The sequence below is a fragment of the Parambassis ranga genome, chromosome 7 (genome assembly GCF_900634625.1).
Source record: "Parambassis ranga chromosome 7, fParRan2.1, whole genome shotgun sequence".
NCBI classification, from domain to species: Eukaryota; Metazoa; Chordata; class Actinopteri; family Ambassidae; genus Parambassis; species Parambassis ranga.
Window position 1 is genome coordinate 4021415 of NC_041028.1, and position 18235 is coordinate 4039649.

The 18235-nt window shown below is 44.2% G+C and overlaps 1 protein-coding gene across 3 annotated transcripts in view; it reads left to right on the top strand.

Annotated features, from left to right (window-relative positions):
* camta1a (calmodulin binding transcription activator 1a) overlaps positions 1-18235 on the top strand; it is a 253255-nt gene that overhangs the window by 186178 nt on the left and 48842 nt on the right. For all 3 annotated transcript variants that reach the window (XM_028409713.1, XM_028409712.1, XM_028409714.1), the window contains exon 6: positions 17711-17782. In XM_028409713.1, coding sequence (XP_028265514.1) covers positions 17711-17782 — 72 coding nt within the window. The remainder of the gene's footprint in view (positions 1-17710; positions 17783-18235) is intronic.

Here is an 18235-nt window from a genome sequence, read left to right on the forward strand (position 1 = left end):
TAAAATAAAGAAAACCCTTTGGTTTGAAGTGTATTTTTCTCATACAGCACAAGGTCAATATGCTTTTATGTGAACATAATGATACAGGCCTTTCATGTTCACAGTGAAAAATTCTCTTAGTCCTTTAAATGCTAAAAGGCCATATCTGGTTACAGAAAAGCCCTTGCTGTATTTTCCTATTCATAAGAGACCTGTTCAAAATGTTCCGATTTACTGATCCTTGATTTTCACCTTGAAGGCCTTGACTCTACATGCATCATGTCAACGTTTCTTTCCTCCTGTGTACACTGTGGTGTATCTTTTTTTTTTTTAATGCAGTGAGTGAATTCTCCCTCGGGGACTGCAGTTTCCCTGCTGCTTTGGATGCTCATTTTGATAAATATGCTAAAAGCTTTGCTCTTGAAAATAAACATCTTTCCTTCTTGAATTGGCTAATCCTTTTGACTTGCAGCTGCCACGTCCATGTTCACACCCAACAGCCATTACAATGAGCTGAGTATGTGGAGCAGCATAGCAAGAAATCAAACCACGATAACGAGTGCCTCGAGCCTGGTTTAAGGCATGGGCTGATATCTTCTGTGCACAGCCCTCTTCCTTCCCATCTCTCTTCTACACCCTCATCTGCCTCTTTTCCTGCTTCAAGCATGCCTCTGCTGCACCCTTCCTTTGCCCTCCACTGCCCCACCTTCCTGATCTCATCTGGAGACGAAGCAGGTGCTATGGAGAGATAGAGACAGGCTAAGAAAGGCATCTCCACCCAGGCTAATGACGCCTGCTCTTTTCTCAGCTCTCTGTGCTGAAACTGTTTCTCTACAGGAGCAAGGCTGAAGCTGGATGAGAGCAGGAAACATCACAGAAGCTGAGGCAGACTGGAGATGGTCTCCTGTAGATGATGAAGATATTCTTCCTTTTCCTGCATACCTATACGGTGCTACATGTGATCCATGATGTGCATGTGTGTGTTAAAAATACTCCCAACTTATCAACTTCCAGAGAGGCTCTTGTGTGTGGAAATGCATTTTCTCTTTCTATCTCCGTCATTCTCACTCAGACACTAATTGACATGAAACATACACACTGCAACTCGTAATGTGAAAAGGCGGCATTTTACAATGACCTCTCTGCTGCCAGACTGTGATATTCAGCCAAGGTCAGCAGTCATTAGCAGGAGACCCGGGGAGGGAGAGGCAGTTGAAAAGTTCAACCAGCATGCACATGAACACACACACACAGGTACACATGGGCTTACATGCACAAACCACGGCAGAGACCATAATGACCCATGCTCTGAATCAGGCAACACTGCAGGTCATGTGGGAGCGACTGTCACAGAATGCATTTTATGAGTCACACTGTCGAAAAGCGAGCATCTCACACGCACACGGATAATAAGAACAAATCTAATATAGAATCTAATATGATTTGCTGTTACACTCAGTTCTATACCGAACTATGACTGTGAAATATTTAAATTACTGTGCTAGCTGTGTGCAGTTAAACTAACTTTGCATACTTCTCCAAAATTGTGAACACACACATATAGATACATACTGAGTGAGAGACAAAAGGGATATGGTGGGATTAACGGATCAGTTCCCAATTTCCCTCACACGCCCAGCAGTAATCAGATCATCTTGCACCTGACGTGAGGCCTGAATTCCATTAGGCTTTATTAGCAGTAATTATCCCCTGCTTCCACCCCATGCTGTTCTCTCACTCCCTATCCTTTATTTTTCCTCCAGATCTTGACATGCCCTCTTCTTCTACCTCCATCCTCTTCATTCCTTCCCCCTTTTTGTGCCTGTGGTCCTCCACTTGTACCCTGCTCTGTGAGTGTCATCCCACCCCTGCATTGTCTGGATGGCTCATTCACAGCTTGTAATTCTTTCTGACTTGTCTCTTTTTGGCCATTGTCCTCATGTAAAGCCACATATTCCCCGATAAAGGTCACAAGCGTTCACACTTGGATTTGTGCACACACGTGCACATTCTGCTTCTACTCTTTGTGTTGCTAAGGCTAAAAAGGCCGCTACACTTGCTCTCCAATAGGACTAGAGGATGCATCCAGTAAACGTCCCACTTTTTTTTTTTTTTACACAGCTGGCCTAGAGATGAGATGGACAATTGTGTGCTCTTTCAGATAGTGTTTCTCACTCAAGCAGGAAGGAGCATGAGGACTACAGAAAAGGCAAAATCCTCCTGGGAGCAGCTTTTTACTCCCAGTTTGTGTTCATTTGTCCCCTCGCTCCCCTCGGCTGCCTTTGGGAGCGAGTCAGCACTTGTTTTATTGGCCGTTACTGTGTGTCAGGGAGCAAATCGGTTTTTACTCACAGGTGCGAGTGGAGGACAAGTGTGAGTGTTCCATTACTTTTTGTATCAGGTTGGAATTATCTGGGTGTGAATGGACTTGTCCATCCCACCCTGCAAGAATGTGCGTGAATAAAAGATGTGTATATTTCCCCAACCCAAAAAAAAAAAAAACAGAGCTGCGTTTTTAAATTTACTTGTTTGTACATGAGAAAAATTAGTAAATGTGTATATATGAGGTGTAGCAAAGTAGATGATGGAGCTGATTCCCTCTGTGCTGTTTATTATCACATTTTGTGTAATTATATAATTACTGCTAATCACCCACCTGAGGTGGCAGAGCTCTGCGGCAACACACTATTACAGAACAAACACAGCGACCTCAGCACATCTCACACTCATTAACACACTCCTCCCTCTCTCATTCTCTATCTCTATCCTGCTCCCTTTCTCTGTGCTCATTATCTCTTGTCTTTATTTACATGCATGAAAACACACATGCACGCACATGCTTGTGCACACCCTCTAATGTAATGAGGATCCCAATCAAGCGTAATGAGATGAATAACATTTCAGCAGCATATAGTGGGAAATTTATTAAGAGAAAATCTTCCCAGCAGGTATGTTTCTGATGTGAAACAAGAAGAAAGCGTCTTCAAATCATATCCGATGTTCCATCCCTTCGACAGGCAGTTTTGAGAATGTGGTAATAGTGTAGCATTGCCATAGACTGTGCATTAGTTAACTGAATGTGCCAGTCTCCAAATGAGAGAGAATGAGAGGGGGGGGGGGCTATTCAGAGGCAAAAGACAAATCTTACATTTCAGACTCCATTTCAAAGAACATGAAATTCAATATACCACTCCAATCTACTGCACGCTGTCATCCCTTATGCCAGTAATAGCAATCAGAGATATTGTATTCACTTCTCTCTGCCTCCGAGTGTCAATTTATGTTTATGTTTGCCAGTAAATATATTAAATGTCATTTAAGCCTTTTCAAGAAGCTGATTGTTTTGCTTTTGTTTTGTGCCGTCTGGTTTTCAACTGTTTTTTATTCCTACAGATCTTTTGCACAGGCTTTTATTAATCTGCAGGCTGGATGGCATCTCACTCCCCAATGCCCCATTGTCATCTGGTTGTGTAAATATCCCTACTAAATTAAATTTTACCCTCTGCAATGTGAACAAATTGAAAAGACACATAGACAAATCTAGATATTGTATTTACACAAGTCAGTTGAAAAATGAGTGACATTTGAGTCAGTAGTGCAGTGCAGTAGTCTGGACACCCTCTCGACTGTAATAGCCACCCCTGTCTCACCCTTATTTTCTGAGATATGTGAAAAGAATCCCGCAGTAGAGGAAAAGAATGGATTAGGAGACCAAACTGACACACAAACAGAAACAAACTGTGTGCTGCAGTAGCTGGGCGCCCACTGAGAGGCATTATGCTAGTTGACAGTGCGACAGGATGGCACAGAGAGACCCCCAAACGTCTCACCCACATAATGAGACAGGGCAGGAGCACTGGGGCTTCTTGAGGAAGAGGAGGGAGCTAGTTGGTGGTGGGTGGAGCTATTGGAATGTGTCAGTCCTGCATGTCTCCTACAGACAACATGCTTGACCCCTCTGTCACCAAATGTATCTGAGGGATGGCAGCTGCAGACAGAGGCTGACATGCACAGCTCGGCTGGCTCATATCTGGCAGGCAGAATGAATTTATCACAAGGCAGAGACAGGCAACACAGCCCAACCATGTACATCAGATGGAAAAGGAACTTTAATTAAGTCTGTGTGTGCCTATAGTGTGTGTTGATAAGGGAGCATCTCTCAGCTTTCTCTGACAGATAACAACCTGCGTTAAACTTAAAGAAGGCTTGAGACAGAGACTTTGCACACATTTTTCCCATCTCTTCCTATATCCCTCTTTACGAACTCTGTAGCACTGCAATTCTACCCACTCTAAAAGTGCAGTCGCAGCACTTTATGGGCCTCAGCAAAGCCTATTACTATACAGTGCAACTACTGCTGGAGGCCTGTTTGTAGGTACAGAATACACAGATGTATGGCCATCTTTATTCCCATCACTATCACTATCACTTAGGGACACAGCTTGTTTTCACAGAGCTAATGGGTCTTAGCATCTTTAAAGTAACTTCTAGCTCTAGGAGGAGAGTGTCTTCATTACTGTCATCAGGAATCATCTGAAAGTCTATCTTAAATAGTCATCCTGGGTCATAAAATCAGCAGCTGGGTAAATGTTAGTCTAAGTCTCTTGAAACAAGTCCAGACCCCTCTTTTCCTCTATCTCTCTTGCTGTTTTTTAATGCTCTCTGCCTTGCTGACCTCTGTATATCACTCCAGTGTCTGTGTGTCTGCTCCCTTTGGAATAGAAAGGTGTGCACATGGAGATGATGGGGGACTCCAACCCAATCTCATTTAGGCAGGAGAGGGCAGAGTGCCACCAGGAACCTCTACTCAGTTACACCTGAGGGGCCTCTGCTATGGAAAGAGGATATGCAGCTTTGCATACAAATCGCTGCCGGGAGCCATCCACCTGCCACCTTACACAGGGGTACAGAAAACACTGGCACCTGATTAACATGAAGGGTATCAACTCTGCTCTGCAAACATGTGTTAAAGACTGTGATTTTCTCTCTGAGTATTGTATCCATCACATGTGCTCCGGCATCTGCAAACACGGAGATGACATTCCATGACATTTCATGCTATCCATGTGTCATAAAGCTGACATAAAGGTTGACATACAGCTTACTTAACGATGGATTGGCTGTCATAAACATTGATTGCACTACATAACAAATGATCCTAAATTTTCATGGCACTGTTGTGACATTGAACAATGTCGTCTCTGCAATTGAATCCAGAGCTCATTTTCCAAGCACTGACCTAAATCTCAGTAATGTCACTTCGACCAACATGTTATGATTGAATGACTCCGTGATCGTACGCTATTTGTCATAAGAAGTCATTATACAGCGCAAATATCATAATCAAACTGTTATTTGTGAAGCCTTTATCCATGCTTGAGGTTTGAGGAAATCTTTCAGACCCTTTTCTCTGCACAACTGCAGTTTTTTTTTACTTCAGCACAGAGACACACTGTTCTTTTTCTGTTTTTTAAATATTCAGTTGTCTGAGTTACCGCAGCTTTTTTGCAATTTCCTTTAATAACCCTTTTGACCTACAGGAGTCAGTAAACACAGCCCCTTTTTTCTTAAATATTCACTGTAATAGCTTTATTTGACTCAGACAGATAGCATTAGACATGTTAAAATAAGAACACAAAGACATTTTGTCTCCCCTACTACTGTTCGTTCAGGTGTGTGTTTGTGCATGTGCATATGTGTATGTGCTCCTCCCGCTCAGCCCAGAAACTTAGGGCAAGCCAAGGAGATTGGTAGATTGGTCCCATCCTCATCCGTATGCATGGCTAGGCGTCCTCCAGAACTCTTTTGTTTTTAATGATAACTGGTCCCATGCATTGTTTACTAAGATGACAGGTCTATTTTCCTCTGATTTATAGCACTGTGGCATTCAAGGAGATACTGTACTTATTACTTTAAATGCAGTATGCAAAAACAAGTCAAAGAGACAGGCAGAAGAAGGGAGGAGGGAGGGAGTGGACATAAATTAAGGGTCATCGTCCCCCTTCTGCTCCAGACCCAGCAGCTGTTTGTTGAGGTCTAGACAGAGAGCTGAGAGCTGATCACCTTAAGAGGTCATTGCTGCTTTTAGCCCAGCTGCCAGGACTCTAGAGTGGAGGTAGTGGCATTGTCAAACTACCTTGTCAACTACGTCTTTATATTTTGTTTTGTGCGTTTGTCTAAGTGATTGGATTCTGGATCTTTATATACACACTCAGGGGAAACCTCCCTCTGGTGGCTGGAGAACAGTCTCACACACACACCTTACTGTGATAATATAACACCACTACAGCTAACCCTAACCCTGTCTTTTCTCTACTGGCCTGAAAAGATTTATTTTTCCTTTTTGGAATAACTTGAATTTTATACAGCTTAGGAAGGCAATGGTTAGGAGAGAAGTAAAGAGGAAGGCATGTAGAAGGAGGTGGCATGTCATTGTTTTGACGGATTTAGTTACAGTAGCACAGAGATCAATTATTCAGCAGAGGCATGCATGGTCGCAGGATTAATGGCGCATGCAGCAGATAAATCAACCACTGGTCTCGAACCTCTCAGGGAGAGGGGAAACAGTACAAGACAAACATAGAAACGCGTCTGACGTTGGCATTTCATATCCATCCTTTACCATTAGTAACCTTGAGATTTCAAAAGGGAATGGGGACAGAAAGCACATCCAGTCACAAATAACCATCCAGATTTGGGGATATAATGTCAAAAAATGTGCACATTATATCATCTTGAATGCCGATTTGGCTCCGAAGGACAGAAGTATCTCTCTGTCCTCAGACTGTGGAGGGATATGAAAAAGGAGGCCTGTAGTTGCTGTTGAGAGATTGAAATGCTGCTATATATTACAACCTCTGGAGACCTGTCGGCACTCCAACTTACTATCCCCCTCCACCACCACCACCACCACCACCACCACCATCTCTGTGTCTGTCTCAGTCTCTCTCTCTCTCTCTACCTCTCTCTCTTTCTCACTTTGACTTTGCTCTGGGTCTTTTTTTCCCTTTTCTGCTTCACTGTTACATTTCTCATCACACCCCCTTTTGTGTATTCATACAGTGCATCTATCCGTGTTCTTGTCTGTCTGGCTGTACTTGTATTTGTACATGTGTGTGTGCATCTCTCTGCCTGATTGAATTTGCTACATTCAGACCCATGTGCCCTCCCCCCACATCCCCCACCACCACCCACCCCCAACTGCTTGTCTGTTTTGGCTGCCAGGTTGTACCTGTCTGGTATTTCAGGTACGTTTTAGCCCATCTGTGTGTGCGCCTATAATTCCCTTCCTCCATTTGTCTGCCGCCTTTATCTGTCTGTCTCCTTTATCTGTCTGCTCCCTAGCTGCTGCCTTGGCCTAAAACAGCCCTCATGGCCTTACCTCTCTTACAGTTGAAATCACGTACCCTGGTCAGACACCTACTAGAATGTCAAATCATTTCAGTGTCAGTCCCCTTTTTCTTTATATGTTTGCTTCTTTGGGCCTTTCTGTTGCTATTTCTTTATCCACCTCTCATACACAAACCGTCACTCTATTTAAGATGTTTTCTCTTTTTTTTCCCTCTCCTCTCAGTGGTTATCTTTATATGTAGCATTAGTGTGCTGCTGTGTCCATAAGTGTTTCAGTGAAGCCAAACCTAACCTTTGCCTTCCAGATAAAAGCAATTAATTAAGAGTGGAGGGACTTTGGTCATATCAAAAGAGCAACAGTACACAGGGAGATGTTTTGCATATGAGCAATGGTGGAAGAGAGGAGGAAGTGGGGGGGGTAGGCGAGGCAGTGAGGAAGCCATGGTGAAAGTGGGCAGATCAAAGCAGTGGATGGTGGCAGAGTGCTGTCCCCTGCTGTGCAGCTCAGATAAAGACAGGTTAGCGCCACAGGTCTCCTCAGTGAGAGGGAGCCAGGCACAAGGCCAGGGGAGATGCATGAACAAGCCAGCTTACAAACATCTCATAATAACTCAGGCAGAAGAAGCCCTCTGAATTAAAGTGTCACTTTTCATTTGCTTTCCTTTCCCTCATCTTGGCTCACTGGCTGATTTTTCCTTCTCCCTCGTTCTCTCTTACTCCCTCTCTCTTGTCTGCCTACCTCACCCCCTTAACCATCCGCCTCCCCCAATCACAATCCTCACATAATATGGACTCCTTCAGTTGCGTTCCCCACTGTCTTCATCAGAGGGCTGCCTGCAGGCTCTCAGGCTCTTCCATCTGCCTGCTGTGTGTCTGAGCTCTCCGTGTCTCCCTTTGCTCGTCTCTCTGTCTGTTTGTGGCAATTCCAGTCTCTCCAAGTCTGTCGTTTGTGTGTGTTTTGCTGTGTCTCTTTCTGCAGGGCTCCTCTCCAAACACATATAGCAGTGATAGAGTTAAATGTTTCTGGCTATATGCTTATTCATTTTTGCTAACACTGTGTGCTCCAGTGCCACATGTTGTAAAGGCTGTTGTGTGATACTGTTGACCCTTTCACTACTGATAGGCCATAATTTAAGACAGAAACTGCTTCATTATTTTTATGTAACTTGAAAATTCAGTTACTTGGAGCTGGGGGTCTGCAAAGGAGATATAACATATAGTTTTCACAGTGTCTCCAACATTGATGCAGTTTCTGTCACTGTTCTCAGTCCTACTGATCCTGTCACTGAGCCTGGCGGTCCAAATTGGGTGTGCTGGATACTGCTGGGACTAAAAAAGGGGTGACGAGAGTGGGGACTGTGGGGAAAAAAAAAAAAGTACAGCACAGAAGCTGATGAAGGTTGTTGTCATGCTCCGAACTGGAGCACCATCTTCCCTGCAGTGTAGGGAGTGGATGGGGGGCAGCTATCAGTCTTTAATTGGGCACTGTGGGCCATAATAAAGAGGTCTCACAGTATGGTAAAATACAATGAGAAAGATATACAGAGTGATATGAACGGCCAAAGAGTGGGGCGAACCTTGTGCGTTTTAATGCAATGCGTATTGGCAGGTGTCGCTCTGTCTAATTTCACGCCTCTGTGAGCGAATGTGCACCCAGACGATGGCCACTTCCAAGTCCCCCCCCCCCCTCTCTCTCTCTCCCTCCCTGTATTTCAGTCTTTATGCCTTAATGTATAATTGGTCGCATTGATGTGGTTTTCCTTTACCCACGTGATTTGGCCTGCACAGACTTTGGCTCGCTGAAACCTGGAAGCGCATGCCTGTAAGCTTGACGACAACCTAAATGTGCAGCATAAGCACTAAATAGAAGCATGGTGACAGTTAAGGAAACACAAGGGGCCCACCTCTTCCATCTGTCACATCCAGGCTATATGATGAGGAATGATTTAATGCTTGCTCGTCTGTCAGTAAGCTGACTTGCTGGACTTTAGGCCAGTGGGTAGAGATGTCAGCAGTGGGTGTCAGTGGGTCAGCCAATAGTGTGTGTATGTATCTTCTGATTTTCTGATGCCCGCCTCAGCTTCTCTTATGACCCTATGTTCAGACCTCCCCTCCCATCCTCACTGTCTTACCCTTTTCACCCTTCTTCGCTCCTTTGCTTACTTGTCCTTTACCCTCTACCCTCCCAACCACCCACTCCCACCCCTCATCACACCGTTCTTCCCTACTCACCCTTTCTTGCCCCTCCTTCCTGTAGTCTGTGTTTGTGTTGGGAAGATTAAGCTGCTCTGACAAAGCTGTGTTTACAAATATGCAGGCAGAGAAACAGGCCAAGCGACGCTGAATAGGAATAGAATACAAATTGCTTTTTTATCTCTCTTAGGGCCAGGGCGAGAGAAAATGTGTTTGCGATTGTTGCTCCTCCGCCTGTGAAGGATAAAGCCTCAGTACTGGGTTTGGGCTCCCTGTTAGCATTCATTCTATCCTCTCCTCTCTCTGTCTCTCTGTCTCTCTCTCTGTCTCTCTCTGTCCTCCCACTCTCTTTCTTCCCCCCATGCTCTTCTCCCCTGCATTTTTTCCTCTCTGTTTCCTTGGTAATCATATCTCCTCTCCTCTTCTTTCTTCTTTCCTCCCCTAACTCTCTCATGTCTCCTTGATGTGTGCTTCTCTCCCCTCACCTTGTTCCCTCAATAATTTCCTCTTTTTCTCTCTTCCCCCTCACCTTCATGTTTCCATACAAGCTGAATATTTTTCTCTGTCACTCATTCTGTCTTGTCTTTCTCATCATTCATCTATCCCCTTTTCCTCTCCTCCACTCAGTAGGACTTGTCATGATTTACTGTCTCTCCCAGCTCTCCCTTGCTCACACAGTAGATATTAGAAATTTGGAGTGCCTATAGATCACTGTGGGGGTAGAAGGCGTGAGCCTCTGCTAATCAGCCCTAACAGAACTGTGCAGTATTACAAATCTGGGCTCTTTCTTACAATTAGGCAGCATGTCTGCCTGGCATAACCCACAGCGGGGAAGCTGAGCCTGTGATGTCATCCTTTGTGTGTATGTGTGTGTATTTTAGGGGGAAACGGTGGGTTGGATGTTTGCTCTCATTAATGCAGAGGACGTGCTCCCCTTCTCCACACAGTGGCACTTTTATCCTTACCTCAGCTAACACAAGGGAAGGTTAATAGGCGGTCATACAGACTCAAACAATGCCATCTAGTTTTAATAAGCAGCATCAGTCTCAGAATGTGATGCAGCCATTAATTCATTATTTAAATATTTGTCTTTTTTAAGGACAAGTTCTGTTTTTATTTAACTCTTCACCTACTGTGGCTACATCTGTAACATGTCCATGCTCTCTGTTAATATCCCTTTGGCCATTCTCCAGCACATGCATTTGGGCTTGATGATGGAGAGACCTGCTACGGGAAAGTCTTCTTAGACTCAGCTGTTTCCTTCCCACTAAAAATGACAGCTAAACCTGACCTTTGACCCTGTGTCTTTAAATTGTGGCTCAATAACCTGATTGCTGCATCCATTACTCCACTTTTAATGAAATGAAGTGCCTGTCTTGGTTGACAGCGCAAGGCTTGTAAGGCAAACAGATGCTCATTCCTCTTTTTTTACATGTCTGTTCTAGACAGGGAATCTAGAGGTCAGCTTAAAGGTTAGGTGATAAGGAAGTGGTGCCTTGAGATGATGACCGGCTTCCATTTGCCATTTTTTGTTTTTACACATATACTTACCATCCATTTGTGACCTGTCATCCCTTGCATATAATTTCCCAATCTTATAGACTTTAACTAAAGCTGTCTTGCTTTATAAAAGTTGAGCTGAGACAAATTTCAAGATACTGATCAGCATGTCAAAAACAGGAGGCATGACATGAAGCTAATATAATCTGTAATCTTGAAAGGGAGGCCACATTGAGGAGCAAAGTCAGTCCACGAGCAGAGAAAGATGAGAAAAAGAGAGTCAGAGAAGTGAAAAGAGAATGTTTGTTATCGTTGTATGTGTAGGCCTCTCCTCATAATGTGCTTCTATAGAAACACAGTTTAACTTTTGAGAAGCTGACAGAAGCGCTGCAAGGTTTACTGAGCTTTCTTTTGTTGACAGCCATCAATGTGTTGACTGCTGGAGTAGGCTGAGGTCAAGGCAAGACCTCGACTGGCTCTTTTTAAAAAAAACACCCTCGTATATTCACTCGTCCAGCTACCTCACCTCTTTTTTTGTGTTACAGTTTTCAGCTTTCAGCAAGTGAATATGCCTTTACAGAGCTCCACATTCAGAGGAAAAAAATACAGTATCAAGCCTGGTCAAGGTTTGTTTACATGTATGTATGTTTTTCATTGGATGGGTTCATCAAAGGAGGCACAGAGATTTAGGTCCGATATACTATAAAGTATTTAGGACCATGTTTTTTGCTTAGAAAGATGGGCTGATATGCAGTCAGGGTACAGAATCAGCTAAATGCAACAGTATAGGTTTGGGCGTTGGTTGTATAAAGTCTTCGTTTGCACCAAAAAGGTTTAGGAAAGGATCATGATTTGGATTAAATCAGACCCCTTGCACAGTGTTAAAAACGTGTTCTTCCCTCTGCAACAAGTGTTTTCACTATTTTCATGGACACTGTGTTTACACATTCATATTCGCATTCACATAGCTACAAACACCAGACATTTCTCTGCTGTTGATTTCAGTGTGAGAATTTTTCATGCTTTTTTCCCAAGGTGTTCCTGAGCTACATGTGTTTGATCTTATGTGCCTACAGTAAGTAGTAAAGTAGTAGTAGTAAACTATAGTTGCTTGTAGATTATTGTTGTTTTTTTGTTGTTGTATGACCTGCCATATACTAAAGTGTGTAGCTGTTGTTGCTGCTACCTTTTTGCCTTTGTGTGTCAGAATATGGTGGCATGCCGTAGGCCCCATGCCACCCCTCCATCCCATTAGCTGAGCCCAGCCCCTGCCTGTGTCTGCTTTAACCTTGGCCAGCGGGCTGGAGGAGAGGGAAAGTAATTCTAACCTTAAAAACCTGCTGATTAAAGCTAGTTTGGTGGAATTCGATTCCACTTAATGCCTTTGGCCGTGAGCCCAGCTGGCTAGCATTAGCATCAACAGACACAGTGTCTTCAGTCAGGGAGACAAGCGTGCATGGGCATGTGCATGAGCTTCCTCTGGTTTGTGAAGAAGCGAGGCTGTAAACCCATCCCCTTGTCTCGCTTTTTGTCTCTCTTCCCACTCTCGCTCTGCTCAATATATAACTTGTATCAGCTTCATCACCACAGTTTTCCTCCCTGAAATGTCTTTCCTCTAGTTTGTCTTGAATTTGTTGTTTTCCTGAGCCTCAGGACAGAGTTAGGCTTTTCAGCGTTGCAAATGGTCAGGGGTTTCTCTCTGCCTCAGTCCTGTTATTGTTTTCTTCTTGAACTTGATGTATAGCTGTGTTTACACGTCCAGCGTGGCTAATTAATTCTCCTCTTCAGGGCCTGTTTATCAACTGTTTGTGTTTATTTTACAATGAGCACGCTATTTTTAGAGTTAGTCATTTCCATAACACATGCCCTTTTTTCCACAGCATCATTTGTTTTGCTTTGTTGAGGAATTTCAGTTTGTTTTTCATTTTTCCCTTCAGCTCGGGTGCAGCCTGCCAATTCATTTTGTAGCCTGCTCGGTTTTGACTGATTTAGAGGCTGCAGCTGGTCCAACGCAGAGGACTGGGGAGATAAATCTAAGCCTCTTTTGATTTATTATGTATAATGTCTCATCAACCGTTGCTTAAGTCTTCAGATGTGCCGAAGAATTATACTGTTACAACTGTACAAGTTGCAGCTTATTTAAAGGCATATTAAGGCGAAGAATCTTAATAGAGAAAGCAGAAGCCAGGATAAAACCCCACTCATACCTGAGCTGTGCATTTCTCTCTGAATCCAAAATGGAAGCTATATGCTGTATATTATGGGCATTCTGGGCATTGTGCCACCCTACCAGACACTACAGATAATTTGATTCCTGCTGAACGATTGGGAGAGAGCAGAGCAGAGTGGCTGACTGTAAAGACGGCAGGTGAAAGGCAGAGCCTTACGGTATCAGTTGAAAATGAGCTCATCCTCCAAACTGGAAGTGGCACTTTTCAGACCTAAGTCATCTAATCACATCTGTATAGAGCCAGAAATCGTTGGTTGATCAATAGTCATCATGGATGCTGTCAATGGCTGGGGTAGTTTGAATTTTGCATGGTCCATGAATCTCTATTGAGTATGGATTTTGCGTTGCCTCCACGGATGGGGTTTGATAGTGCTGCCTGATTGGCTGCTGTATGAGCTCTATTTATGCTGCTGTGCCCCAGGCTGAATCACCTGCCCCAGGCAACCATGTGAACACACATTATGCAAACATGCACCCAAGTACACACACACAAACGATACAGTCCATCTAATGAAGCAGTGAGCCAGAAGTGACTTTACCAGGTGGATATCCATGTCAAAATTTGTATCATCAACGCAAGTCATTCAATACAGCCAAAGCTGAAAAATGTATATGAGATCAGACTGAAGATTACTCATATCCAGTGCAGTGATATGTTTGAGCAAATGCTGGCTAAGGAAACATTAGAGGACACGTGAGTCATACACAAGTCAATAGTAAATCTATCCTGAGTTGGCTGGACATAATAGCTTGACAAGGGGAAACAGTTTAAAAAAAATCATTAACAAAAGGGTTTTTAACATCCCAGCCAAGTTATCCATATATGTGCATATTCCTGCATGTGAGTGATTGAGCGAGTGTGCTTTTCCCAGCGGGACTGACAATCCAACAGAAAGACAAATGTGTGGCAGCCTCTGACAGGAGGACGTTTGCATCATGGCAGGAAAACAGCAAATTGCCAACATAAATAAGGTGCCACGCTCTGATTAGGACTGTCTTCACACATCATTATGGTCTAATGAGAGAGTTTCCCCTCGCTCTCAGTCTCACTATGACTGCGTGTCTGCTTGCCCATTTTTTACCTTCACAGGCTTTGCATTTTACTATCCCATCTCTAGCTGTGCCTGACACCTGTCAGCCATGATGGATGAATGCAAGTGAGGTGTCGCCAGGGCAACAGGCAGGCCAGGGGCAGCCGTGGCCTCCGGAGGCAGGACAGGTAGCCAGCGATGGCTCTCTCTTTTATATCTGAAGGCTTTATTTAAGACAAACTGTCTGGACTGCTTGCCCTGTGTGAACTGAGATCCAGGTTGATACCCCAAGAGAAGGGCGTGTTCATTTAGGGAATAATACCCTCTCATTGGGCCATGCCAGCATTTCATCGCCTTGGCCGTTTGCTTGACTGACAGCACCAAATAAATTTGCTGCATCAGTGTCTGACTTTGGAGGACACACGTCGCTGTAACTCTTTTTTCCTGCTGTCCGCGGTGACAGCACATGAATACATTATGGTGAATTCTTCTATAAACTGTTCTGTCTCATTTGCCTGTGTGCTCACACCTGTGAATGTGTTTCTATCAATGTGCAGAAGCCCCTCAAAATTACACAGTGGGAAACTGCACTTTTTTATGAGAGGATATGTGTGTATAATTATGGTTTAATTGCTTACCCTGTGATGTGCTGTCATCTGTCACAGCCCAAAGACAGCAAATAATGGTTCTGCTGCCGTCACTTTGTCACCCAGACACTCAGCATGCAGAGAGCAGCAGAAACACCAGTAACTGATATGCGTCTTGAATTACTGATAAGCGTTCAAGTATGATGAGCTTTGTGTAAATCGGCGTGCTTGTGCTCTCAAAAGCATTTTGGTCTGCCTTTGTATCTTTTCAGTCTATTGTTATTGCATGCTGAAGCTGTGTGCATGTGTGTAACAGTGTGTCTGCTTTTGTGTGAATATTTATGTGGTTTATGAGTGGGTGTACTGTAGTTTTGTGCTTAAGAACTGAACATCTAATCATGTGCATGTGTGAAAAAGAGAGTGGATTGGCGGGAGTGTTACGGGAGAGTGAAGGTTCACAGGCTTGTGTGTGTGTGTGTGCGTGCTAATGTGTTTGATGCCTACTGTATATCGGCACTGACAGGTGCAACAGTTGTGTTATGCTTTAAGCTGCTTGTTTGTCTGGCACGCTGCTTTGTGTGGTTGAGAAATGGAGTAAACAGAGGGAAGGGAAAGCAGCCTGGGGGCTAATTTATTCACTCCCCAGTCGCCCTAGTCACAGAGGCCTGTTGCATCGGCCCACCTGTCAATCCTGAGGAGTGTGCCATATAGCGTCATACCATCCAACTGCACACAACCACACCACAGCTCACTCTCTGTGGACCAAGCGCTTTAGGCTAGAGCAGTGTTAAGTGTGATATGTTAATAAACGCTCTGTAATCATATGTATTTATTTATTTATTTTATTAATGGCCTTTACAGCTATTTTCTGTATGCCTTAAAGTGAATGCAAAGTTAGATTTGTATTAGCATCGCTGTGGCAATTTTAAAGTGTCGTATTGACGAAATGTTGGCTTTTCCATTGGTAAGCACCTTTCACAAAACTGTTGCAACATTCACATGCCTGTAGTGAAATGCTTAATGCCTTATAAACCACTGTATTGCATCACTGGTCCCATGAAAAAGTACAATTTATGACATAAATTCTCACAAAACTGCAGAGTAGAACTGTGTGAGCTGTTAGCTGTTGTAGTTGACTCTAGTAATGTGATGTTGAATTCACTGTGGGTGTGGGAGGAAGTGTCTGTCCGTTGCCAGCGTAGAGTAATGGATGGCAGAGCTATGGGAGTGGGAGGAGGCATACATCCTATTTCAGACAGCTGTAATGGATGAGAGTACAGCAAAAAATATAAGAACAGGAGGCAGTCTGTGTGCGTTCTCTCTCCCTAACTCTCACATGCACACTTTTGGTGGTATTGAAATCAGCTCACAAAAGGTGTGAATGGAACAATGGAACACCTGGAGAAAGAGGCAAGGCTTATGTGACTCTTGTGAGATGGTCATATGGACTCCTGAGTTGGACACATGGCAGCCACACAAATGTTTGTACATCAGTGTGATGTGTTTGTTTTTTAGCTATGTAATGCGATTTTTCATCATTGTGTGTACCTACACGGAGCGCTTGTATAATTAATCAGACAGTTTGATGTTGGCAAACGAGTGTTTATAAAGGCCGACCTTCTTTTGCTTTAACTAGGTTTTAGTTAAACAAGACGAGCACATTCGAGGCGCCTATTTATCACACGGCCCTCCAAGCAACATCCCCATACCACATCCCCCTCCCTCCCTCTTTTATCCCCTCTCCGACTCTTGCCCTCATCTTCACCACTGCCTACCCGTTCTCGTTGCCCCAGGAAACCCGCCTTAACTTGCTGAACATACAACTGCTGAATAATAAAGCTGTGTCAGTATGTGCATATCTGACAGTGTTCAAGGAAGTGTGGGTGTACATGTGCATATGTCTGCGTACACTGTATCTAACAGTGTATGTATCACCGCAGATGTGATTTCTGCTCTCTGAATAAACATTTACACTAAAGAGGATTGGTGTGAAGCTCAAACTTCTAAACCTGCTTGTTTGCTTTATTTCTGTAAGAGGTAAGCTTCCTGTCTTAGGAGCAATCCACCTCAGCTTTCCTTTCACAAATATTGTATTGCAGAAAAATCACTGCAAACGTCTTTGCTGGGCAAGAGAGCTGAAAACTCTTGTTGCTGCTGTAAACAAGCAAAAGCCTAGCCATCCCTCTTGGTCACCTGGGAGCCAGGGCCGTGACTCTCCCAGAGAAGGATTGAGGGGGAAGTAGAAGGAGGATAAGTGCTGCCTTGCTCCCGTTCCTTGGTGCATGGTGCGTCTTTGCGTTTGCCTCTGCTGCCGGCCGGTGAAAAATGTCTCCTGGCCCCACAGCCAGATACCAGGAGGTGTTATCAGCCCTGCCTAGCTCTTTTCCACAGTAACGAGCCCCCAGGCACAGTATTATCTGTTTACGATAAGGATATTAATAACACTGTGCTTTAGTTATGTGCTGGGTTGCCCTGAGGGGTGTTGGAGGGGGGGGGTTGGAATAAGGATCACCTGAATCATTCTGTCAAGGGTTCTTCCCAAGCAGGACAGGAGTATAGGAGTGCAAAGGAAACGAAGGAAGGAGGCATATGGTGATCCTGTGACAGTGCAGAGGTGGTCACTGGTTAACCCCATCTGCTTCCTCCGGGTCACTGTCTTTGTTTTCAAGAACAATAGCTTGACCATCTGGCAGCAGGTCCATGTGGGAGTTATCGTATATAGGGAGGAGGTCACAGATTCAAAGGTCACAGCTGCCATGGTCAGCTAAGAGGTCAAGCTATTACCTGTATTCCACAGTAGCCTAATAATGTCCTCCTTCTGTGTTTTTTTTCTCTTCCAGTGTTTGTATGGCTGCTATGTCCACTCCTCCATCATCCCCACCTTCCACCGTAGGTGCTATTGGCTGCTCCAGGTAAGAACTCTTCCTTTACAGTTCACCTCTCTTTAGTTTACTCAGACTGACTCTCCCTGCCTATCCACAAGAACTTGAATGAGTTGCATGATATCAGTTTCCATTAAACCGAAGCATTTTCCTTTGACAGCCGGCAGGCAGACATCAACCTCTCCCACCTCCTCCTCCCTCTCACTCTCTTCTCCTTTCTTTCCCCAGCCTCCATTTTCCTTATCTTTTCCAGTCATTCACTTTTCTGATGGCATTGCCCATACACACCGTCCGGCGCGAGGACGGTATCTCAGTCTGCTAAAAGCTTTGCCATCTCCCCTGTCTAACAGCTGCAGTGATGGGCAGTAAAAGCATGATGGAAGAGGTTCCCTGTACAGTACAGTGTGCTTACTCTGGGTCGTCAAGTCTGCAGGCTGAGAGTGGTTGTAAATAGTAGTCCTTTGATCACCTACCCAATACATC